This window comes from Dermacentor variabilis, chromosome 4, assembly GCF_050947875.1.
Source record: "Dermacentor variabilis isolate Ectoservices chromosome 4, ASM5094787v1, whole genome shotgun sequence".
Taxonomy (NCBI): Eukaryota; Metazoa; Arthropoda; class Arachnida; order Ixodida; family Ixodidae; genus Dermacentor; species Dermacentor variabilis.
The window spans coordinates 62,877,454-62,903,444 of NC_134571.1; the positions used below are offsets into that span (position 1 = coordinate 62,877,454).

The 25,991-nt window shown below is 42.7% G+C and overlaps 3 protein-coding genes across 4 annotated transcripts in view; 2 read left to right on the forward strand and 1 right to left on the reverse strand.

Annotated features, from left to right (window-relative positions):
• Ku80 (X-ray repair cross-complementing protein 5 Ku80) overlaps positions 1–15,081 on the forward strand; it is a 29,343-nt gene extending 14,262 nt beyond the window's left edge. For both annotated transcript variants that reach the window (XM_075689312.1, XM_075689313.1), the window contains exons 11-20: positions 601–661; positions 2,001–2,070; positions 3,254–3,340; positions 5,783–5,892; positions 9,460–9,556; positions 9,975–10,044; positions 12,070–12,182; positions 13,010–13,103; positions 14,268–14,401; positions 14,946–15,081. In XM_075689312.1, the coding sequence (XP_075545427.1) occupies positions 601–661; positions 2,001–2,070; positions 3,254–3,340; positions 5,783–5,892; positions 9,460–9,556; positions 9,975–10,044; positions 12,070–12,182; positions 13,010–13,103; positions 14,268–14,401; positions 14,946–14,960 (851 nt within the window). In that variant the 3' untranslated portion in view covers positions 14,961–15,081. The remainder of the gene's footprint in view (positions 1–600; positions 662–2,000; positions 2,071–3,253; positions 3,341–5,782; positions 5,893–9,459; positions 9,557–9,974; positions 10,045–12,069; positions 12,183–13,009; positions 13,104–14,267; positions 14,402–14,945) is intronic.
• On the reverse strand, positions 14,977–20,258 carry Chrac-16 (chromatin accessibility complex protein 1). Its single transcript, XM_075689317.1, has 3 exons — positions 20,043–20,258; positions 19,838–19,958; positions 14,977–15,232 (listed from the first exon to the last, which is right to left on the reverse strand). Exons 1-3 carry the CDS (start codon positions 20,163–20,165, stop codon positions 15,135–15,137), a joined length of 342 nt encoding a protein of 113 aa, XP_075545432.1. The 5' UTR covers positions 20,166–20,258; the 3' UTR covers positions 14,977–15,134.
• Positions 20,259–22,521: 2,263 nt separating this feature from the next.
• Positions 22,522–23,572, forward strand: LOC142579278 (translation initiation factor eIF2B subunit alpha-like). The gene has a single exon (XM_075689318.1). The coding sequence runs from the start codon at positions 22,648–22,650 to the stop codon at positions 23,563–23,565; it is 918 nt and encodes a 305-aa protein (XP_075545433.1). The 5' UTR covers positions 22,522–22,647; the 3' UTR covers positions 23,566–23,572.
• The last annotated feature ends 2,419 nt before the right edge of the window (positions 23,573–25,991 follow it).

Consider the following 25,991-nt stretch of genomic DNA (forward strand, 5'->3'; position numbering starts at 1 on the left):
AGCTCTCGTCTCCTATAGTCTGGATTCTCTGTGTAGCCGAGCACCGGTGGTGGGCATTGCAGATTGGCATGAGAGGTGGCACAAGTGTTGCACTGCTAATGCCACCGAATGGCGGGGTTACTCAGGCACAAAAGGAAGTAGGCTGTTCCTCTTTGGCTTGGGGTCAGCAGCATGCACGGTCGTCTCGCACACTGGCTGTCGCTTTGCGGGACTGTCCCGAGAAAGACTTCAGAACAGTACACCAGGATGGACGAATACGATCATTCCAATGCACCACCGTTCGCATGACCGTAGACGCAAACATCCAGGTGTTTGTTTCCAGCATGGGGAAGAACATATTCATTCGCCATCCAGTCGCGCAAGTTGGACTTCCTCAATTTGTCAAGCGCCCATTGGCATGCTCCTTGGATGGAAACTCGGCTAGCAGGCATTAGTGTATGAAAGGTGCAGTAGATGCCCTTGTGATTGTTTACACTACTGTGTTGTTGTTCCTTTGTCCCAAGATCGCGTATGAGAACCCACATCATGTATGTGACCACAGTGATACTCAGGCTTTTTATTATATTACAGAATGCAAATGAGTTGAATTTGTCTTTGCAGACATGCAGCTGTCCCTGTTTGACGATCTCATAGCGGCAATGGACCTTACAGCTGTGGATATGTAAGATCGCATTCTCTGTGAACTATCTTCTGTGAAAGATTAGCTTTTATGTGAACAGTCCGACTGTTGTGAAATATTATTTATACAGTGGCACTGTAGTATATACTATTGTTACTCAACAAAGGAGCAAATTGGCATGCCTCGTAATCGGAAAGTGGTTTTGGCACGTAAAACCTCATAATTTAAGGGAGCAAGTTGCAGCAAACCTCTAATTCTTGTGTCGACCAGCTGAATGACATTTTGCATGGGAAAAAGTAATGAAAGACCACAAAGTACTGGCTCTTGCAACTGTCAAATTTTTTTTGGCAGTAAGTGACACAGGATCTGTATACATGTGCACAGAACCAGCTTGAAAGAGTACTTTCCATCACTCCTACGTATTCTTTGGACTTGATTCAAACCTGCTGAATCTCACAGACAAGTTGAAAGGCAACATTATCATCAAGAAAGGCAAACTTTTGACCATTTGCTGTTGCAGATTGCTTTTAACTTAAGCAGCATGCAGCTGCTAGGAAGCTCATGTTCGTGCCGACGCACACTGAAATGCAGAAGTTGCTTGGAAAAACTCTTAAAGTACAGTCGCCCAATTCTTTAACAGAAATGTGCGAGCGTCGAATAGCCGGCCGGTGAACACTTTTTAATGGCGCAAAGCAATGCGCTCAGCAAGAGATCAACAAGTTCCCGCTGATCTGGTTGCTTCACACCATTAGAAGGCGCTCACCAACCAGGCTAGTCACCGCTTGTGTGGTGCTGTTAAAGTATTAAGTGACTGTACATCTCATTCTTGATTAGCCACACATTTAGTCATTGACCTCCTGCCTGGCCAGCATATATTTTTCAGCTTAGGAGTGAGCTATGCTGATGTCAAATGGGCATGCTTATTTTTATGCTTGACAGAGCATTTCCAGCCAACAGTTTGCAGTCAGTACTTTATTTACCTGTACAGTAGGGAATGTAAGCAAACAAGATTATCAGGTTTTCTTCAGCAATCTTGTTGTAATGTTACTGTTGCCTGTGAGATTTGCCTGCGGAGCATTGTACGGCAGTTGTGACCGCAGCTTCTGGAAGTTGTATATAGATCATAGTGGCGTTGCCAAGACAGCTCTGTACTGAGTCATGCATATAGATACACTAGGTGGCCATCCTGAGGACTTAATCATATGCTTGTTCTTCCTTAGAAATTATGTGAAAAAGAAATCTATGATTGCTGACATTGGCCATTATTATTATGTTCCTACTATCTTTGCTGCACTATCTGTCTACATGACAAGTTGCAGTCAGGTATCAAGCAGTGCTTTTATAGGACATGCATGTACATAGTATTTGTTCTGGTTGACAGAAATGGCGAACCAGAAGAGCTGTTCAAGTCTAGTCAAACCTCAAATCCATACCTGCAGCGGCTCTATCAGGTGAGCAAGTCCTACCCTATCGTGCATGCTGGCTATATAGATGTTTACACTGCTTTTAGTTGAATTTTAAGCCACCTTACTGATGCACAGAGAAAGATGATCAGTTGTATAAAATCATCAGCAGGCACTAGGCATTGCATCTGATATACAGGCATTGCATGTGATATACTGCACTTCACATTTCATCAACCCCTTGTCAACAGCACAGCACTCAGGAGGACTACAGTTGATGCCATTTTGCTGTTGAACAGAGTGATATGTATGCACCATTTTGATGAAGATACTGTATTGTTGTGAGGTTTTGCATATGCTTGCTATAGACTTTCGCTACGAGAGCTCCCTAGACATCATCACGAAGGCCTCTGTTCTGTTGTAAAGACACATGAGCCGCCCTTGAAAGCTCTGCAGAAGCGGCAGCCCATGCCTTTGTACCCATGTGCAACAGTCCAGAGTGGAGGCTCTCTCTCTCTCTCTCTCTCTCTCTCTCTCTAAAGAGAACGTCTATACAAGGGACAAGTACCATACTTACGCAAATATAAATGCGAGCCTTTCTTTATTATTATTATTATTATTATTATTATTATTATTATTATTATTATTATTATTATTATTATTATTTCCCATCCTGGAAAGCATTCTGCAATATATTGAACCATGCTTTGAGTACTATACAGCCTTCCCCCCCCCCCTCAATTTCACTTTTCAGTACGCAGTCTGCATGACTGCTAGTTGACTAGGCGGTGTGGAAAAGCTGACCCATCAGTGGGCAAGAGATGCAGGTTAAAGGACTCTTTAGATAATTTTGTATTTTGCTTGCTTGTTTCCAAACACGTTAACCCAGATTCTCTACACTAAAATGCATAGGTTTGAAACTCATTTGAGAGGGTGTTTCCTGAAAAATGCAAGTTGAAAGAGGCACATTTGTATTTCCCACACTCCAGATGGCATTGCAATAATACAAGTTTCAGAAAGCAGTCATACTGTACTGTCATTGTTCTTATTTTCAAACTCTTCAGAGGTTGAAACCTTGTGTATTTTAAAATGTTGGTGCAGGTTGGTATTCTTGTAATTTCCCCATAATATTGGACTCGTTTATTTAGCAATAGATTATTTCATGTCCTCCAATCTTTGCTAGTTTTGCATTTTTATTTGCCTGATGAAGTATTTATTTCATTGTCCACAGTGTATTCAACACAGAGCAATGCATCCAAAAGATCCATTGCCTCCTATGCCTCAACATATTGCAGATGCCATCAAGACGCCCAAGGCGGTGAGTGAGTTGTCACATGAGAAGTCCTTCATTGTCCTTGTGCTTTGCCACTGTTATTGCACACAAGTCAGAATCCTATCCCTGTTATCTTACAGGGAGAAATAACCAAAAGTGAGAAGGAATTGCTGACTAAAAATGGTTTAAGTTTTATCTATATTTTGAGTAAAGCAAGAACAGACAAATGGGAATGCTACATTGAAGCTACAAGTGGGTGAAAATGCCTCATGTTCACATGGAATGGTCACGTTGTAGGATTACTGCCATGGTAGCTCTCACTAGCTATGGTATTGAGCTGCTGAGCTCCAGGTTGGGAGTTGGATCCCGGTTGTGGCAGCCGCAATCTGATGGGAGTGGAAATAAAATATACCTACTAAGCTTCTGGGTAGCGCAGTGGTTTGGGGGTTGCGCGACTGTGCTCCAGTTAGATGGACTCGAAGCCCGGCCCCGAAGACCGCATACAAATGAAGGATGTACACGAAAACCCTGTTGTACACGCCCTACAGACCTCCACTGCAGGGCTGTATATACTGCATATAGTGTTGATCTGTTCATGCACTGTGTTGCTATTGTGTGTGTGTGTGTGTGTTTGTGTACCACTCATTGGGTGCACATTAAAGAAACCCAAGTGGTCAGAATTGATCCGAAGTCCCCCACTGTGCCATGTGTCATAATCAAATAGCAGTTTTGGCACATAAGACTCCAGAATTTAATTTTTTACTTTACACAATTCATGGAATGGAAGCTTTATTCGTAATTTCAATATTAGACCAAATTATTGTTTCTCTGAAGTTATATAGCAGGAGAGAAAGATTCAGTCACTCAGTACATTTCCCAGTTACTGCATCACTGAAGGCAGCTTTTCCTAAAAGTACATACATATCTACATGCATGTTACTATACTGTATAGTACATAATAGCACGATTAAGTGGTCAACATTAGGCAAACAAGGGACATCTCTGAAGCCAGCGTTTCAACGAGGGTCTTCATCAGGACAACAATATAAGATTTGTCCAGTTTTCGAAGCAATGGCTCTCCTGGGACATCCTTTGTTTACTCACTGATGAGATTAAAGTTGGAACTTTTGTGGCACATAAACATGAACATTGCATGAAATTACACTTTGCATAGGATGAAAATAAACAATTGTACACATTGTCATTAGCTTTATAGCATAGACTCATAGTTGTAAAACATAGATTCCAACATGTATGTTGGATCTGCATAACTTTTTGTATATAATGCTTCATAGTGCTAATGCTTCTTGTTCTTCCCACGGTCCTGCTAAAAATGTACTAAGTGATTCTACCATGCAAGTTTGCAACTAAGAAAGGAGAGTCGAGGTCGCGATGGCGCTGAGATGTGGAGACTAGCTTGGTGCCTTGAGCCTGCAAAGGATTCTGTCTGGAGGCTCTGTAGCACAAGCAGAGGACATCACAGGGCTTGATAACAAAACTAATCATGCCATTCTCAAGCAAGGACACCATTACATCCGTCATCTCCTGTATTAGAGAGCACAGCTGGTGGGCATCCCTTTCTTCATTTCACTTTCAGTATCAGGAGCAAATGCCTTCTTAGAAGAAAGATACGTCATTACATGTTTCCCGAGTCACCCGTTGACACGGACACAGGGGCTCTTGTCACAGACGAATTGCTTAACTGCGCTGATTGAACCTTATTCTGCATGAAAGTAAAATTGTAGTGGTGACTCTTTCAAGCAAATTCCTTCATTTAGCATCTTGGCTATTTTTGTAAAAGTTGATAAAAGTTTCAGAATGAAAGGAAGAGAAAACATCTTGCTTACAACTTTTATCAGTGCTACAAGAACAGATATCATGTTGTTGTAAACAGACACCTTCTCACATGTTACTATACTGTGTTAATGTACCACAGCATTGCAGGCGTTGGATGTGTGTTACACAGTAGCTCATTCATTGCAACCCAACAACATTTAAGGTACTTGTCACTGTTATTGCTAACTAATGTATAATGCCAAATTTCATACCAATAAGTATTGTGTAACCAATTGGCCACTGCTCCTATTCATTATGTTTTGGCCTATGAAGACTTTGAATGAATTGATGAAGCGCTTGCTCAAATGTTCACTTTGGGTACACTGTAATAGATGCTGTTTGGAAAGAAATCTTGTGCATTTTCATTGCAGCGTGGCAGTTGTAAATGTATTGTTCAACTTTAAAATTGTGTGATTTTCATAATTTTTAATGAAAATTTTGCAGTCTAAATAATGTATGCTTCCTGCAGTTACTGGAATTTTACTTTTTCATTTAAATGCTACAACTTTCAATCTAATATGTTCAGTGATTCCCTGACGAGAGTATTTCGGGTGTGCCGCATACACATACGCATTTTTGCATACATAGTGTTAGGTTTAGAGCTTATTCTTATTGTACTGTGAAGTGTGATGGTGGTTTTTACTCCAACAGGTTTCAGAGCTTGCAGAGCCCATTCTAAAGAAAATTTCATCTGCATTTCCCCTGGAGGATGTCAACCCAGTAAAAGTGCCTCAAGACAACGGAGTTGGACCCTGCGACCAGTCAGTGCAGCTGTTGATTATTTTTTTTGCTGTATATTTGTTTTATGTTGCTGAACACATAAAACCTTTAAGGCTAGACAATACCCAAGGAAGCTAAATGGCTGATTTACTGTTTATGATAATTATTTAAGGCTTGGGGCCTATCATTATTGCCCTATTTATTTATTTTATTTATTTATTTACTTATTTCCAGTACCCTCAGAGTAAGCATCCATTATAGAGAGGAGAGGCTAGATAAAGGAGGTTGAAAATGCGATTATAAAGAAAAGGCACAGTATAAGTAATAATGAAAAATTATGATAGCTCACTAATTACATAAAGAAAATAATAGTAGTAGTTCACCATAGCAATTTGATGATACACTTTTCAATACACAAGTTAGAAATGATAGATCAATACATACATAGTTAGGTTCCAAATATTGTGTTTATACAGTAAAAAAGTCACATGATATAGTAACCACAAGTTCCATTATTGAGATGTAGTTAACTAAAGCATCTCTAAATTAAACAGGATTACTTATACTAACAGTAGATGCTGGCAGACCATTCCATTCGTTACATGTTTTTGGCAAAAATTATTGCAAATGTGTTAGCGTGTTACAATGAGGCACATTTACCTTATGCATATGATCTCTACATGACGAGATGAATGGTGCTGGATTAATCCATGCTGACCGAACTGCTGCGTTCTGGTAGTAAATCTTATGAAATAAGCATAGGCGTGATTGTTTGTTGCGGGTTAACAGCGAAGGTAGGTTCAGTATAGTCCTCATTTGTGTTACGCTTGCCATATGATCGTAATTACCTAGCTTGTATAAACCGAGCGGAGCAATTCTGGACACTTTCATGACAGTTAATTGAGATGGCATGATCTGAGTCCCATACTGATGTGTATTCCTACTGCGGATGAACATATGTCGTGTATAACAGTTGTTTGAGTGATAATGGTGCGAGCAAAAAGTTTCTGCAAGGATATCGAAGTGTGCAATTATCTTTGTTCATTATATAGTCGATATTGTAGTTCCAAGATAAGTTATAGGTTTTATGGACGCCAAGATATTTGTAGTTTCTTACGCTCTCTAAAGGAATGTTATCATGTAGATAGGCAGAACAAGCTTCATTAGTACGGGATATTCGCCTTGATTTACATTTCTTGATGTTAAGTTGCATGTGCCATTTTTTTACTCCAGTTATGCAGTGTGTTTAAGTTGTCCTGAAGAGAGGTAATATCAGGATCATTAGTCATTTTGGGATATAATACAGTCATCTCAAAAAGACAAATTTTAGACGAATTGTTACCAGATAGATTGTTAACATAGATAAAAAATAACAGCAGCCCAAGTACAGACCCTTGTAGAATGCCAGATTTGATGGGTGTTAGAGTTGAATTAACTTCATTAGCATTTACAAATTGCATGCGGCGTGTTAGAAATGCTTGTTTAATATTCTGACGATTTATATGACTGTTACAGTCTGTAAGTCACCGCAGTTACTGACAAAAACTGTTGTTGCAAGTCTATTTTTGTAAATAGTATTTAACCTTTTTCTGCAATATCTTGCCTGAGGAAAAACCAGGCTTTGCATTTGTGGTGCCATTCCCTTATATTTCAGTTTTTCATAAGAAAATAGTTTATACATATCGGACTAGGTATACATGATTCGCTCTTGCGTCAAAAACCTGAAAATTTAGCTTTTCAGCATGAACAAATGACAGAATTGAAAATGTGAGTCGTTAGCTGCATCCTGAATGAAATTTAATCTTTAAAAAAAATAAAGACAGAAAGAGAAAGAGGCATCTCGAGAAATTAGATTTGTTTAACGCAATTATGGAAATGATGGATATTGTGATCTTAAAAATTGCTCAAAAAATTTTTAATGGTTGCTACGAATGATGACAGGCCGACACGTTCACTTTCTTACCACACTCCGTGAGTCTTCCCCCGCGCTGTCCATTCTCGTACACCACACCACACACACTCCGTACCACCTGCATCTTCCTTCCTCTCTCACCTCCGCACTCATGCCATCTGGTTCTTCCCCTGGCAACTACAGTAAACCATGCACGTGACCTCTTAGAACTGTGACCTGCCTTGCCTCACATGGTAGCAATTTGTAACAGTCAGAAGAGTGCCATTTTAGTATACCGAGAGTACCAGACTGCCAGATTGTGCATATTATTACGGATGAGATGGGTGTATGTACAAGATGATTGAGGGGGTGTAGAGAAAAGAGCACAGGGAGTCAGGCACCTTCTACATCACGCCCAGTCCTTCAATCTCCTCCTCTTTGACTCAGCCGTGCAGCGTAACATCTTCTTTGTATCAGTGACCACCTAAAGAACTTCAGGTAGTCAGAATTAATTTGGAGCCTTTCACTACAGCAGCTGTCATAGGCCATTTGTTGCTTTGGAACATTAAACATTGTAATTTAATCTTCTTGTGCCCTGTGTTCTTACATATGAATGGCTTCCAGCCTTCATTGTTCTTTGGGCACTTTCCAGCTGTCTGCTGTATTTATCTACTCTCTCCTTGGACACACACTCCTTCCTCTATTTATCTTTTAAGTGCTGGAAATGGCAAAGAAACCATAGAGTGCGACCAACATAGCCAGTGTCGATTGAAAGCAAAGTCTGTCGCCAAATGCCACATGTTACAGGAAATGTGTTCACTTTACATCTGCATCAATACCCCCTTGAGTTTTGCTTCCATTGTAATCAGTGCCTGAAATTTTCCGCTTTTGGCTTCATTTCATCAGCCTTTTTAGCACATTCCTTGATGCTCTAGACGCCAATACTTAAGGTTATCAAAAAAAAATGAACAGAGAACGACCTTTTTCTATTGTGGTAGCAGTGCCACGTTAGGCCCTTTCCTTGTGCTACGAATGCACTTGGACAGTGATAGCTGTGGGCATTCATCCTTTTCTGAAATGCCACCGGCACATGCACAAATGTAAATTGTAACTTTTGCACAGCATGGTCGTCAATATTTAGGTGGCACCTTTCTGTATGTTAGGGAAACTTGAAACTGCAAGAATATGAAAAGTGCATCCCCCCAAAGTTGCAATTTCTCTTGCTTGCCCCCCCCCCCCCACACACACCTTTAATGACCTTTTGTGCTTATACAGGAAAGTTAGCGTTACTACTGAGCAATTTTTAAAAGTTTATTCCACTTGTAACTAGCTGTTGAGGTTTCACTCTTACTTTTAAGGCTAGCAGAATTGAAGTAAAATGAGAAACGTTGCAGCTTCCATGGGTCATTTAAATGCTTGCTCAGGACTAACTGGTGGGCTAGTTCGTTATACATGTTGGCTTGAGCTGGCGATTTATTGTACTCTGTTTTAAATTTAAATGCTGCTAGTTTTCTAGCTGTATGGCTTTATTTGAAAAACATAGCAATGAAATAGCAATTATTTCCTTCAATCAGACCACTGACATTTAATTGGGCTTTAGTCTGATTGAGGATAAGGGCACCAAGTTTGATCAAGGTGTCATGACTTTGTGGTGTAACTGATGCATAAAAAGAATGACAAAAAGTATATATACCAACAATCTTGGTTTTGACTCTAGAAACAAAGAGGACGTCACAAACTCGGATGAGCCTGCCTCCAAGAGGGCACGTGCCGATGTCAGCATGGCAGACTTGGTTGCCACAGCAACAACAAAGGTAAAGGAAACTAACATTGCCAGGTGTGTAGATATGACTTAAGGAAAGAGTAAACATTCTATGCTTTATAGGAACATACATTATAAAGGTGATGTCAGAACACGTAATTCCAGTGATAATTGAATTGAGTTAATTGAGAGGCAGATAGAGAAGTAGTTTATAAAACTGGGCCAGGAACTCGTTTTCACCAACCAAAATCTTTTGCCTGGGGCGATAGAGTTCATTACGAAACATCCAATAGTGGACAGTCATAACCTGACTGGTAGATTTAAGGTGTATCTCTGATGCAGCAACAGTGCTAAGCATGCGCTCTGCTCTTTCACCATGTCTCGAACAAAGCAATGGTGGGGAGCATTTGACATGCTTCACTGATTCCAATCAGCATGTAGTTTAACTATGTATAACCTTCTTCTTCAAGGTGGACGTGGTGAACCCTGTAGAAGACTTCAAGAAACTAGTCTCTAGCAAAGATTATTCTTACCCAGAAGGTAAGCAACACTGCCTCAGAAGCATGACAAAAGTTTCACTGGCTACCCTAAAGCAGTTTTTCAAGCTGGTTGAGACAAGCAGCACTTCCTTGCACCTCCCTTCATCTCATGACTTGGGGAAGAATTGAAGTACGGACTATAGTTGGTACAGATTCAGTGTGGTGTCATACACAGATTCGTCATGACATTGTTGTCCGTCCTCTGCTTATGGTGTTCTGCTTGATGCCTAAGACACCATAATGAACTCATTAAAAAGTGAGGTCGTGCCTGCACGAAAATCGATCGGCTTCCCACGCGACTGCCAGTAACCATCATTAGTGAGAGTAAGAGTCAGAAACGGTGGGGCTTGTTTCTTGATGGCACTAATGATATAATGATATATAATGATATATAAGATGATACCATAGATAACACGCGAGATCGATTTATGTGGGAACACACACATCACCTGCAAAATATAAACGGCAAATATAGCTTAGAACATATTTAAAATCAATTTAAAGTATGTGCGCACAGCCAACCACGAAATGCATCACCTCGCGACATCGACATCAAGGAAGGATTGTAAACAACCGAGAAAATGCTACGCCACGAATTTTCGTTGGCTGCCACGCAGCTTGCATGTGCTCTTCTCAGTTGTTTCTTGTAGTGGGATGTTCTTCGTGTTGCTGCAACTGCAGAATTAAGCAGCAGTTTTTGTCGTGCCTGCAGATTTCCTGCACTATCAGCTTGACTACACTGCACTGACCATTGAGCGTGGCCAATGCGACGGTCTTGAGGTTCGCCTTCGCTGTCACCGACTGCAATATCTGAGTTGCTGCTTTCTAGTGGATCGAATCAAAAGTGATCAGCCAGGTATAGTACGGTAGTGACTCCCGCCTGCAGAAAATTGTCGCTGCTGGACGAAGAAAAGGAGAAAAGGCGAGGACATCACAAAGCACGTGCAGGCATAACATGAACTAGCAACACAAAGCTTGCATGCCAGCGTGTGCATCAGAGCCTGCATCAGAGGTTTTTCCGATCACGTGCCCAGCTGTGTTTACATTCTTTCTCTGGCCCATTTCATTGCTCTATGAAGCCGAAACTTGCACTAGTCGCTACAAACAAGACTGAAATAATTATCTGTCATGCTCTGAAGTAAAGGTATTGTGCCATGATTACTGGGTCATTAGCTACTTAATAAAGCAAAAGAAAAATATCGAAATTTTTTGTGTCAGTACTCCTTCAATTATACAGGACACTTTGTTGTTTAGATAGTGCACTGTACCTCTCACAACAGAGCAGGCTAACCACTTCAGTAAAATAATACCTCTATTTAAAATTAATTCAATAGATATGTAGTGAGAGAATTTCCCAGTTTTCTACTTCGTCTGACAGAATGTGCAATTGCAGCCACTCGCAACAGCACCAAAAATTGGCAACATTTCATTAATGAAAGCTGTCTATGCTTCATTTTTCCTGCACTGATCACACTCTTCGAGGTGATCGCGAGACATTACAACAAACTCTGCTACAAACACACTGAAGAACGAACAGAAAATGGCTATGAACCACTTGTACCCACCATGGCCAGCTGTTACATTAACATATGCACACATACAATGCACAGGCCTGCTTACTCCAGAGAAAAGGGAAATGCTGGGAAGCTTGCTATAGTTACTGCGGAGTCCAGACCCTACCACACAGTCTTTGTTATCGTGTTTGTCTGCACTCCTTATGTGCACCGCAGATCAGTAGCATCTGCGGAGGGCTGTAGTAATGCTGCTACTTGTGTTCGTTCTAAAGCAATAAGTCACACTATTGGGGATGCCTAAATTTCTTCGTTGTACAGGCTAATTTATTGTAATAGTCTTCACTGCCGAGCTATCTACAATTCACATCAAAGATAGAAGCTCACCTGGGACATACACAATTCTTCGTTATACAGGTTATTTTGTTGTGGAGGCATTCAGCTGCATTAGAAATCCCTGCAGTAGGCAGTAGCTTGCTGCACATAACTGCTGTGCTTTGTTGTCCTCCCGACAGTCTGTCAGCAGCTGGAAGAAGTCATTGTGAAGTTGTTCAAGGATGCCCTCGGGCGAGCAGCCCATGGCAAAGCAGTGCACTGCCTTCGAGCCTACCGGGAATCTGCACTTGAGGTGTGTCCTCTGCTATAAGTTGTGAAGGCCCAGGCTTTCTAATGTTGAAACTATGTTGAGAAAATAAGGGTGCCGTATATAAATGGCTATTCTGGCTCAATTGAGCATAATTACTTATATAAGTGGCATTTCGTGGTGTATTCTGTTTAATATCACACTTGAATGCAGTACTTGCCTGTTTTGTTTAAAGTAAATCAAAAGTGGTGGCAGTGCTGGAAAAAGTTTTTTCTTTTTTTTCAGCAATAGATCGGTGACTCCACCTGCCACTGCTACTGCAAAAGACTGCTTGCTTTATCGTAACACTGACAGGCAGCGCCACCACTCCGCTCATTACGACAATCTATATTTTTCAACCAACATCATTGTGCTATCTAGGAGATCAGGCACCTGCCATGGTGGCTTAGTGGCTATCTCATTTTACAGCTGTGTATGAGGTCCTCGATTTGATTCCCATTCACTTTCGGTGTGTTCTGATAGGGATTGAACACAATAATGATTCTATACTGAGCTTTGGGTGCACACTAAAAAACTCCATATGGTCAAAATTAATACATAACCCTCTTCTAAGGAGCCTCTTTTAGCCGCTCTATTACTTTGGGACATTAAACCCTAACCATACTGATTTTGTGATTATGTGTTCATGAGCTGAAATCCCAATCACTACAGCCACATTACCATGAGGGCAGAAGGGCAGAACCTTGTATTTCAGTTGAGGTACACATTAAAGGAAGTCAAGATGACCGGAATTAAACCAGAGTCATTAACATTAGGACTTTTGAATGTGCAGCTTCAACACTTGACTATAATTCAATTTCTTGGTTTTGTAGAAAGCAAATCCCGACATGTTTAACACCTTTCTGAAGAAACTGAAGGAACTGCACAGCAGAGACCAGGACGATGTTTGGAATCTGTTGACGAAAGGTGAGCGGACATATATCTCAGTAAACATAGTTTGCAGTGAAGCAGTGGTTGAAGTGTTGCACAGCTCTTTCGACAATGGCAAATTTAAGGTCTGTTGGGAGGATTCTTTAGCAACAAGGTTCATCGTTGGGGTGTGGACGGATAGTATGCACTAAGCTTCTAGTAGCCCTGCATGTAATATTGATGTGAAGCAATCTTGCATGTTGAAATGGTATATGCCAGTATTTTGTAGTGATTATATATTTCTCATCGGAATTTTTTGTTGGTTCAATCAAACATTTGCTGCAGTCAACCTTGTCATAGGTACAATTGATTTTCCCTGAACTTTGTAAACTAGGTCCTGCCAGTCCTCTCGCACAGAATTGGCATGTCACCACCGGCATGAGCTCTGCGCTACCTCTCAGACTAGTACAGGGAATGCTGTGAAATTGTGCTGCATTAAGTTTGCACTATGTCAAATGGATGGCAGTGTGAATTTGTTGCAATGTTGAACTGGACCTCCCGAATTAGTTCAGAAAGTGCTGGTGATTCGAACGGACCTCATATTTCTCTGCCCATGTGCAGCTTGTGGGTAGTAGTAACGTTCCTTCTGCACAATGTGAATGTCAAGAAAACCACCTGCTTCGCTCATGACCACATTTCGTTGCGGTATTACCGACTTTAAATAATGATTTTTTTTTTTCGTTTTTATACTATTTGGGCCACTTTACTGTGACAGGAAGCATTCAGAAGCCTGTGTGTTCACTTCAACATGCATTGCTGCTTGTGGTCAGGTAGATGAAATGAGAACCCTCTTTGAATTATGGTGTTGGCAAGCACTACCAAGGTTCTTCCGAGGAACCCGTATGGGTTTCCTTTGTAGCAGTTGTTACAATTGGGTGGACATCTCATTTGCCGTTTATTTATTACTTTTCTCCACCTTGCAGATTTCCGCAGAACTATTACGACTACCAAGGTTGTTCTTTTAGCTCTATTGCTGCTGTGACTTAACCGTCAAGATTCACTAACATACTACTGAATCTCTAAAGAATTTTATACAGTAAGCTAATTTTGGATAAAGTGTTATGTTCTCTTCTATAGCTGTTTCCTTTTCCCTCGTATCGCCACTCATTGAGTTGTCTTGTGCCTTACATTACTGCATGTGTGTCCGTTCCTCACACGTAGAAGCAGTGCCACCTATTGGGAAGAAGGAATGTGAGCGAAGCACCTGGCTAGATGATGAGGTAGAGCGTTTCTACACTGCTGAGAAGCAAAATGCAGAAAAGGAAGAGCAGCCTGCCAGGGACGAGGATGATCTGGTGAGTGTCGTGCATTGACCCAGTCTATGCACCACAGTGGCTTAGCGGCTATGGCGTTGCGCTACTAAGCCCGAGGGCGTAGGATCAAATCTCGGCTGAGGTGGCTGCATTTAGATGGCAATGAATGTAAGAATGCCAGTGTACCTGCCATTGGGGTACACGTGGTCAAAATTAATCAGGTCGTGGTTTCGGCTTCGTAAAATTTCACATTCTAATTTTTATTTATTATTATTTTTTTTTTTTTTACATAGCCAGGCTTTGTAAGGCAAGGTCGCAAAGGATAGCTCGCCCTCAAACAAATATTGAAAATTTATTCATTCCAATCGTGAACCCATAGTCTGCAGTTTCTTAGTTAAAAAGAAGTAAAACTCCAACCAAAGTTTATTTGTAAAAAACTCAACATTTCGAAGCCCGACCGGCTCCTTCAGGAGTGAGATGGCATGAGACGTAGCAGTGCTTATATGTGTTTCTGACGCTGTGACAGGCATGCAGCAGTTGATGGCACCTGTAATAAATGTATGGTTTTTCTCTCCCTCTCTTTCAGCTGGACATGATGTGAAGCTGGACGAAGAAAGTGGAAAAGAAAACAATTTATTTGTCAGGCATAAATAGCAGAAATAAATGTTCTCTGTTAGCAAGAAAATAAAATGAAAGACGGCTAATCCAGCTTGTATATTACAGTGATGTGACATGATGTGTACATGACTGCAGAGGTGCTGCTGCTTTCCACCGGTTACACCTCGGCTTGCTTCTCCTTCAGCAGTTCTTTGGACTCTGCTTCCTTTACAAGCCGCAGGTAGTCCTTGTACTTGATCTTCTGTGGGACAATATCTGTGGACAATAATGGTTTGTAGCAGAGAGCGTTACTCTGATCCACAAATATTTTTCTCTGTTTCTCTTTCTTGTACTTCATCACTTTCATTTATTTATCTATATATATATATATATATATATATATATATATATATATATATATATATATATATATATATATAGAAAAACAATACTGCCATAAGTTCACTTCTTTAGCAAGTGAACAACAATGAAAAGTGCATACTAGGATAGCAATGAATAAGGACGAGACAGAAAATTCAGACACGCACGAACAGTATGAGCGCTAACTTCCAACAAATTTTATTTTTCATGTACATCACCTTTATACGCCCAAAGAAGGACATATCGCTTATACAACCGCTATCTGCATCTCAGAAACGCTAGCTCTTTATCACAGAAGAAAATAGAAGGTGTGCTCACACATGTGCGTCCTGCTCTGTTTATCTTTTCAGCTTCAATGATTTCTTGAGTTACCCTGTCTTTGCTCCTTCCTATGATAACACATTTATCAAGGAACGGCTGGTACATTTTGACTCGCAGGAGAGGATGTGATCAGCAAGTGTTCCCCCTTGCCCATACCTGATATTGCGAGCATGTTCCATAAGGCACTAGTTTCAAGCACCTACCGGTTTGTCTGATGTGGTGGTTCCCGCATGACAAGGGAATTCGGTACACGACACCTTCATCACAAGTGACATAAGGTTTCTGATGCCTGACCATACATCCTCGCACTTTCTCGTAGCCGGCGTTGATGCCAGCATGGCAAGGCTTCAGAAACCTTACGTCACTTGCTACAGTGGGGTACCAGTTGTTACGCGAATACACAGAGCAGCTAAATTCCAGTTATTCAACAAGGATGCCTTTAGGAGGCCTACAAATTTTTTTTCTTGGTTTAGGCTAAACAATTTATTATTTGGGCAATCCCACTTTGTTTACATCACTGTGTGGAGCTGTAGAGTTGCTTTGCTCCTTCAACATCTGGTGACTTGCTGTTGCTGTGCTTCATCGCTGTCATTATGAAGTGCCATGCAGGATAACATTTCAGCTGCTTCTTATTTACGAGCTCCTCAGTTCAAGGTCTTTGTTTCTTTTCTGAGTGGACTCCGCACAATCTTTACATTTCAGTTTGTTTAGAAATGAGAAAATATTTGTTTTTCGATCCAATTAAGAAATTTCACTATTCGAGCAGTGTAGCTGATTTGATATAGAGGATATGAACCTTTATGCCTTAATGAAGCCCTGCTATGTTTATGAATGTTGTTAACAAATATAAGTTGCTCAACAATGCAAAAGCTTGATGCAATGATGGGTGGCACATGGCAGACACTGTTCCATTTGCTCGGCGGAACAGCTTGGAGTGCAATTTGAATAGCAAGAAAGGAACTTGGTGAGGGTGCGGACGCATTTAGTTGAAGGCAAGTCCATTCATAAAAGTCATAAAGTTGCCAGACACATTCCACATCTTTCATAAAATAGTTCTAAAATATTCCTTTCATAAATATTTCTTTTTGTACTAGGCATAACATAGAAACAATGAGCACTCAAACGAATGAAGCGTAATGTAAAAACCTGTACATTTTAGACCAGACATGTTTACAGAGGGGTAAAGGAACAAAATAATGAACAGTACTCTCAAAATCAAGAAATTATCGATTTGCTTATGTGCATGTGAACCAGCATGACTGAGTACACTCACTATCAAAAGTATGAAATGCAGCGGTTCCACACGCAGATTAAAGTTTCTTCAACCTGAAAGTGCAGTTGGACTTGGCAATGCAGCATCGGAGTGCATTCATCAATGTCAAGCTGTCAGTTGGGGTTTCCATGAATTTTTCTTTTTTTTTTTTAAATGTACCACTGAACCTCTGGTCCTTATATTTTCGATCATATGTGTACATATACACAATGTTTCTTAGTGACAGGTAACAATGGTGGCTGATTGGTGCCTGCGTAAATGCAGCACTGGCAAGTTTTCTGCACCTCGTGCCACAACACTTTCTCTGAGCAAGTAGCTGTCAAGAGGTCAATACACACTTGCCAGGTATGTGCATGTTTAAAAAATAATGTTGACTTGCAAGATCAGTGCAGTGTGCAAGAAGAGATAAGAATAGGAATTTAAGTACAGGTGTGCAATGACAGCGAATTTTTTAAACAAAATTTGTCCTTTTTAAGTCACTCATGAGTATAGAAAAAATTGTCTGATACAGAAAAGCACAGCGGCAATGACATGTAGCATACTGGTGTGCTGCACATTTAGAACCTCGCACACGATTGCACTGGACTGATGTGAAAAACAGTTACATTAGAGGGAAAATTGTTATTCATCTGTCGGTAGCACGAAGCTTTGACTTTTCGATTTAATTGCCCTCGCACTGATCCACTAGCCTCCTGGTTAGCTCAGATTCTAGAGTGACCACCTTGGAAAGGCAACGGTCCTGGGATCATTCCCCAGGCTACAACAAATTATTCTTCTGCTGCAAAGCTTTCTTTCTGAGAAACGTGTGTGGGTTTTCTTTGCAGCTTCATGCTACGAACAGGTAGACTACAATTTTCCCTTTCATGAATCTTCCTCCACATTGTAGGCTTCCCCAGCCAGATTTGCCGAAACAGTTACTTGCCCCCAGTATGAATATAAACTCTGACACAGGCATAGATTTAGGATTTTCGTTTTATATATATATATATATTTGACAGTGTAAGAAGGCTATTTGGAGGAATAACTTCTAAGGAATGAGGATTTTCCACATTGGCAGAGTGTACTAATGCTTTGTGTATTCCAATTAATCCTGTATTGCAGCCTCGTTACATAACCCAATTATGTACCATGAAGCATTGGTGCAACACTTCATGGCAGCACTTATAGAATTCACAAGGAACACACAGCGTTTTAAGCCATAAAAGACAAGTGGAACACAGTTGGCCTAGTTTATGCATATATGGGACTAAAGGTAATAGTATGTCTAATGAGATAGACAGTGCTTCACTTGTCAGCACTTTTCCATCTCATCTGCTGCGTTGTTGTCCATAGATGTGGCACAAAGCTGTTGAAAGTACAAAAGTATGAATTGATTGTGGTGCTTTGCTGTGGCACAGTGTGTCAAGACTAAGTGCTTATCACCCACTCGCATTAGTTACCCCTTCTTAGCACATTTTTACCTTCATAATGTGTCGGCTAGCATGATGTAGTATTCTTCAGATGAAGCAGTGATTGTTAAGGCAGATGTATACCACCTTTTAATTGTGGTGCTGTTTCCCCATCCACTTTCTTGGGTATTTATGTTTCCTTGCAGAACCCTGGGAGTGCTCGCCAGTGCCACCACTTGTAAACCTTGGCGTCGGATGTGGAACATCCTTTCTGCCGCAGGCGTCATGAGAATGTGATCTTTTTGGTGAAGGCAACGGGTCAATAAACCCACACGCTACCTGAAGGCATCAATGTTGCCGGATTCGAGACCCTCGTTATGTAATAAACGAGAAGAAAGGGGGTTAACCGAGGGACCCGATTTTTATTGGTCATAGCATTAGAAGCCAACAAACACCGACACCAAGGACAACATAGGGGAAATTACATGTGCTTAATGAATGAAATAAAGAAATGCATGCGATAGTTGTGGGATCGTTCCCCACCTGTGGCAAGTTGTTTTTCATCCACATTAATTTCAATTAATTTATTGTTTCTTTATTTCATTTATTAAGCACAAGTAATTTCCCCTATGTTGTCCTTGGTGTCAGTGTTTGTTGGCTTTTTACGACACGTCTAATAAAAGTCGGGCCCCTTGGTTAACCCCCTTTCTTCACCTTTTAATTGCATAATAGATATCGCTAGCTGAGCAACAACTTAAAAAAAAAAATCGGATGGTACAATGGCTTTGCATGTTGTAAAGGTAGTACACTATACTAAAGGTGAGCTATAGTAGTCCTGACGGTAGGCTTGTTATTTTAAACATGAAATGAAATCCGCACACTATGTGCCATCTCAAGAAAGACAATGACGTCCTTAGAAATTGCAATTCTTTTCTTTCTTTCTTTTTTCATTATCGTACGTTCACCGCATGCAAAGTGAAAGTGAATATTTGTACGGATTCGTATACTACACAATGATTGAGTGTTAGTTCACGTTTGCACTAGCATGATTTACACCGAGCGCGACATGCAGATGGCCGATACTTAACGACGGACATTCTCAAAACAACGCACTCGTGCTTCACGAATGCTGTAATTTTATATATTCGACCTGCTTGCTCAGATAAGCATGAGAAGCTCCTAAGGTGCACCTCTGACATATCAAGTACACTTGCCACTTAATTCTAATCCTGCACCATTAATTAAATATCCGTGCCGATCGACTGTTCCAACAGTCGATATTCACGAATGGACCACTTTCAAGGCCAGCAGGTTAACGCTGCAGCACGTGAAGAAAAAGAAAGGAAAAAAACGCGAGTTTATGCTTCGAAATAATCGAAAGCGGGTCAAACCAAGTTTACTACGCGAGAACGTGTTTTCTGAAAGGCTTCGTACAGCGACCTGCGCCGCTCGCAAGGCCGATTTTCGCAACGAGTGCTCGCTTGTGCAATGAACAGGTGTTTCGAGCAATTCCCTCACCATTCAGAAAATCCAGACGCTCTTGAGCATCTATGACGGCCGCCAAGTCAGAATACTCAATCGTCCTGTGATCCTTGCTGTGCTTGAGGGCCTCTCGTGCCAAGAACACCACAAATTTTTCCTGCGAGCGGAGGAAACGGTGTGGTCGTAAGCGTTGTACCGCGTCGTGGATCGCACAGTGACCGCGCGGTTCTCGGGCACTCACCGCTGCTTTTGTGGTGATCTGCACGGCGTCCTGACCGATGCACGACACCTCCGGTGAACTCCTCATGATCATACGCACCCTGGACACAGGGAAACCAGTCCGGTGCGTCGGGCCCGCTTCCATGCTACCGTCGTTGATCACGCCGTTTCAAAAGTTTTGCCGATAAAGAAAAGCGTCGTCTGCGCTTCTCTGCGCGTTCGCTTTGTTTGAAGGCAATGTGTTTCTGTCTAGTTGACGTCATCAATAACATTGTTACGTACTCAAAACTAAACGCTAAACAACTTGCACGTTACACATTTTACAAAGTGTGTTTCATAATAAACACTGAACTTAAAACTGTAATTTACTGTTTTTGTAAAGGTTTTTCAGCAATAATATTTTTTAATGCTTAACATTAGTTTCAGAGTTTCGCACGAGGCATCTTGCATTTGGTTTGCTTATCGAACGCGCTCCAAGCCTGCAATTTGCGAAGGCGCGTAATTTAAACCTACTACAACGCAAAAGGACTTTTGCATGATATCGAACGCCACCAATATTTCGTTAGCCTGTGCAAGAGAAGACTATGTTTCATAAGCGAGCACGTGAATTTGCCTCTGCCCACTCTTTCATTTTTTAAGTGAGAACATGTAAACAATTATGTTTCATTCGCATCGGCCTGCCGCTCAATTTTCTCATAAGAATTAAGTAATGTTATATCTTATCGAATACTAAACGAATACTAAAATGAAATTCTCTTTCAAATTGATTTCTGTCAATTTTTTTTTATTTTCGTGAACTTCCGTACCGCCCGATCTACGGCGCGATTCACCGGAGTAGCTGCCGCCCATGCATGCAGTGGGTTAATTACACCATTTCACTGGAGAACAACAATAACATATTCCTTTTCATTTATACAGCCGCTGGTGTCTTAGGTGGCGCACTGCTAGCTCTTGTGCGCAGGATACGCTGCGTTGGGGCGCTGGTTCAAGCCTCGCGCTGGGCCATCGAGTTAACAAGGAGCACAGACGAAGGGCTATGGGTAAGTCCCCGTGCGCCGAATATATAGCGCTTATTCAACGCATCGTTTAATTATTACAGATCAAGCTAACCTTGTATGTGGAGACGCATTACTTTGACGACTATCCGACTGTATTCTTGACGACTGTATTTGACCGCTTTGACGACTGTATCGAATGGTACGTACGTGTTGAAGGGCCGGCGTACGCGGTGACGAGCAAAAATCGCGACGCCTGCTGGCACTGTACGTCTATAGAGATGCCAAAATGTGGTAATGTGTTTTTAGCTCGGTGCGGCTAGTGACTGCAATGACCCTAAGTGGATGTCCCGCGGACGTCCCTCACACGATCGTTTGGATGCACGTTCCGTGTCCTACGAACATTCCTTGCAGTCCGCGGGGGACATCATGGGGACATGCTGCGCGTACATTTCACGAGCATGTCAGGGACTTCTGTACATTACGTAATTCGCAGCACACGCTGTGTGACGGATGCAATGGGCAGAGCGCCCGCTCACGCACGCACGCGCGCTAAAATGAATGCTGTACACTTATCATTCTTCTAGACATAGTGTATGCGTATAGCTTCCACTAGGCACATTTGGCACACATGGAACTATAACTTAAGTTCTCAAAGTAAATTGCCTCAGAAAATTCACAAAGTACGACGAACACGTGGGCCGCAGACATGATACATACGAGAAAACATGATTCGGTTACGAGTAAGCTCAAAGATAAAACCTCTTAGGTAGACAACTAATATGTTTATAATAGCTCCATATGCGACATGTTTTACGAACGTCTGTGGTAGGATATCCGAATTTGAAAGTCCGGGAGATGTCCTATTTGTCTCTGAAACTGCACGGGCATTACCTAGGGCATATGATTCTGCGTACGGACGATCGAAGTCCTTTCTCTGACGGCGTGTTGCATTAATTCATTTCATATTTCGAGCGTTTGGTCCCATATTTAATTACAGTGACCTCTGATATATATATATATAATGTTTCTGCACGCTCTACAGAACGCTTAGCCTGTTTCATCGAGGCGCACAATATTTGTGGCTCTTTCGTCGGCTTTTTTAAACCCACCTCGTATTGCGCACATTTGTTTTGTCTACTGCGTAATTGCAGCAAAAGATTGGCTTTTAAAGTTGATACAAGAAAACATGCGCTCACGTGGAATCGGTAGCAGAAGAGAATCTGAGGCAAGGGGGAAACGACAGTGAAAGAAAATGAGCTAATGTAACAGCGCGTTTGAAATTTTTTTATGTTAAATATTATTATACACTCCATATAACTTGTCACGTTAATGAAAAAGAAAATTTGACGAAAAACCACCAAGTGGAGATCAGTGCGAAAGCCATGCGAAAGCCCTCTCGCTTCAGCATCAGCACGAGAATGTGGTGCCACCTGCAGTCAGTACTATCAATTACAAGTCGTGCTGCCCTCTGTAGTCCTGTTTCTGCATCTCAGTCGCGCACTTCCGACAGCGGATTGCCGGTGTTTGGTCGGTTCCGGTTGTTGCAGCGTGTTCGCGTGCTAGCGTACTCTTCTGAGCTGCTTTGGTGGCACGTTTCTTTCCTGTGTGTGTTGCTTGTGAGTAGGCCAAATGGAAGGTGTGAACGCTGATTCTATCAACACTGATTTGGAGGCCATGCTGCGTGAGAACTCCGATCTGTCACCTGCAGTGGCTTCGTTGCAGCTGCTGCTGGAGTTCATCGAGAAGGACGACTACACGACCATCCAAGGCATGGAAGAAAACCTCCAGCATGTTATCAGTGACATTTGTACTGCGAAGTGTTCGATCACGTGCGTCAGGTCTGCGTGCGAATTATTTGTGCGTTTTGCTACGCTCACCGCGCTCGACGGCTCCATTGACGAATGCAAGAAAAATATGTCTACTCGAGGCCGAACTTTCTTGGAGAAGATGCGCGCGGCACGCTCCAAAATTGCGGCGCTTGCGGCCCCCTTTGTCCAGGACCGCTCGACGATCCTGACGCATTCCTTCTCACGTGTCGTGCGTGACACGCTGTTCGCTGCGGCAGAGGACCACAAGCACTTCACTGTGTACGTGACCGAATCGGCGCCCGACTACAGTGGCCGGCAGTTATACAATGCACTTGAGGAGAGAGGCATCAGTGTTACGCTGATAGTCGATTCGGCGGTCGGCTACATTCTGGAAAAGGTGGACATGGTCCTTCTGGGAGCAGAGGGCGTTGTTGAAAGCGGTGGTATAATCAACAAAATTGGCACCTACACGATGGCCATGTGTGCCAAGGAAAAGAACATTCCCATTTACGTACTTGCCGAGAGCTTCAAGTTTGCCAGGAAGTATCCTTTGAACCAGAAGGATCTGCCAGATGAGCAGAAGTACCCGTCGGACAAGCGCAACGGCAAGAGTGATCTTTCAAAGGAGCACCCCATGATTGACTACACGCCACCTGCGTACATCACCCTGCTGTTCACTGACCTTGGAATTTTAACACCGTCAGCGGTTAGCGATGAGCTTATAAAGTTGTATTTGTGAACGTTCACGGCATCAGTCAACAGCCGCTGTAATTAAACTCAGTTTCATACATGGCAGGCAATGCTACGAACGCTAGGTAGACTTCTCACTGCTCGCATTAGCGACCAGAAATAGTACGTCACAGGTGAGGGATGCGTGATGTAATGCGATGTGCAAATAAGTACTTTTATGTCGCAAAATAGGGCGTATTTATTATATAGAAGGCATCGCAGATCTGCTGAACCTATTTGCGAACGAGCGGTATGACACGTTTTTGCGACCAGTGCCCACATCGCAGCACTTGCGCTCGTAACCAAAGCAGTACTAAAGTACGAGATAGCAGTAAGTCGCACACTGGAAGCATTTAGCTGTGCTCGCACGGTAGCGCAGGTATGTCAAAACGCTGGCGAATGAGGAACGCCGGCAGCGGCGTTCCAGGCATCGCACCTTGATGGCGCACGACGCCTCCACGCCCGAGCCGCGCATGCGCCATCGATGCTGGGACAGCGCGCCGACGGCGCAAACGCACCTCGAATGTCCAGTGTTGCTGCATACTGCTGCGCTGCAAAAACACGCGGACTGATACTTCTATGACCGCACTACTTGCAGAGCTTTCACAGCGTTGCCTACTATGTATGAAAATGAGTATATAGTGGTCACTTTGGTCGGAAAGGTGACGTACGTCATCGCCTTCATATCAGCGTCATGCTCGATAAAGTGCGCCACGATAAGGCTTCTCGTAGCCGCTACTCAAAAGAAATATGGCGAGCACCCATCGAGCGGTCACATTCGGGTCTCGTCTGTGCCCCAGTACCGCGGTGCCTGCACGCAACTTGATTAACGGCGATCTAGCAGACAGCTCCTCTAACGACCTTCCAAGCCAGCAACCTTATGCCACCGTGCCTTATTCTACACCAGTACGTCTATGCGCGAGAGTTAAGAATTACCTGCGCATATGTCTCAGTCGGGTAAAGAGATTTGCTGACAGTATGCGTTGAAATCAGTTTCTTCATTGCGCAGTTGAAAAGCAAAACAATTCAACGAAGTCGTATGCAATTGAAATAAAGATATGCTTTGTTATTCTGCGAAATCTGTTTGAAGTCAGTTGGACAATTATAGGCGTATTACGAATGCTTGGTCGTGAATGGTAAAAAATCTAGACTCGTCGGCACCGTAGTTGCTCACTTTGTGTTGGAAACTACGCCGTGCGTTTTCTTGCCTTTCTTTTTTAAAAGCTAAATCACGAGTGTTCTCGAAGTACCACGCTGACCATGAGATATTTCGTAGGTCGGGGCTCGGGATTAATTCGACCTAATAGGGTTCTGTATCGTGCACTTAGTGCGGCCGGTATTGGCCTCGAGCTCCACCACTGGAAAAGCTGGCGCCACCGTCGGCGTGACGTGCTAGGAGGGATCACGTGGACATAGCGGCCGCGTCGGCTGCTTCGGGAGCGCCGAAGCGAGCTGAAAACGAGTTTAAATTCCCTCGTACGCTGCGGTCCTCATTTAGTGACGAAATTTTCCCGCTTCGAGTGTCTCCTTTACAACGCTTGAAAGCACTTCAATAGGTAGTGGCTGCCTTTGAAGGCGCGCAACATGGTAGGCTACTGCTGAAAGCAAAACCTATGAGGAGCGCGCCGCGTGATCCCTCATACTACGACAGCGAGGCGCTTCCGCTAGATGGCGACTCCGTAACTCCTCGCCGCCAATTCCGGCAAGCGCGGGCGGTTTGTCGGATGAGCGGGGGCGTAAACGTGAGTTGCGTGAGTGCCCAAATTGGTGGCGCCAGCTGGTGGTTCAAAGCTCAACCACGTAAAAACAGAGCCAATATTCTTACCAATACCAATACTATATTCTTAGCTGGGGTGCACATTTTCAACAGCGGCGTTATCATGTTCACAATTACGCTGCTGCCGAAAATTTGCACCAGCAGCGAAGCAGAATATAGTACGTTACTGCAATTTTAGCTCTGTCTGGTTGAGCTCTACACCACCAGGCGGCTGCACCGCTTCGGCCGCTCACGTTTACGCCCCCGACTATCCGGCAATCCGCCCAGACCACCCCCGTTTGCCGGAATAGTGGGCACGCCAAAAGTCTCTATTGTTTTAGTTCCGTCCACATCCGGAGGGGGGGGGGGAATGCGGCCGCCGTGAACGGGAATCGAACTTGGTACCTCATGCTCAGCCGCAGGACTTCATTGCTACTATGCCTACGGGTGGCGTGAACGTGCGGGGAAGTTTGTGTCATATTGATAACGCTGACTCCTGGTGTCTTGTGGGCTGGAATACAGTTAGACACAGCTCTCAGAGCAGCCTTCACACTCTATCGGTAGAAAAACTGCAGCGTACAAATAACTGTCAAATATACATAGAAGCGAACGGCCTGCGCACTCATGGACTGAAACGCGGAAAATGCTGACTACAACATTATAAAACAAATTATTGCTGT

Bases quoted from the DNA above. Each gene is read 5' to 3' on its own strand.
- LOC142579278 (XM_075689318.1), top strand. From the start codon at position 22,648: ATGGAAGGTGTGAACGCTGATTCTATCAACACTGATTTGGAGGCCATG.
- Chrac-16 (XM_075689317.1), bottom strand. From the start codon at position 20,165: ATGGAAGCGGGCCCGACGCACCGGACTGGTTTCCCTGTGTCCAGGGTG. The intron at 19,959-20,042 runs GTGAGTGCCCGA...CTCCGCTCGCAG, and splicing joins AGATCACCACAAAAGCAGCG to GAAAAATTTGTGGTGTTCTT. The intron at 15,233-19,837 runs GTGAGGGAATTG...TATTGTCCACAG, and splicing joins GCGTCTGGATTTTCTGAATG to ATATTGTCCCACAGAAGATC.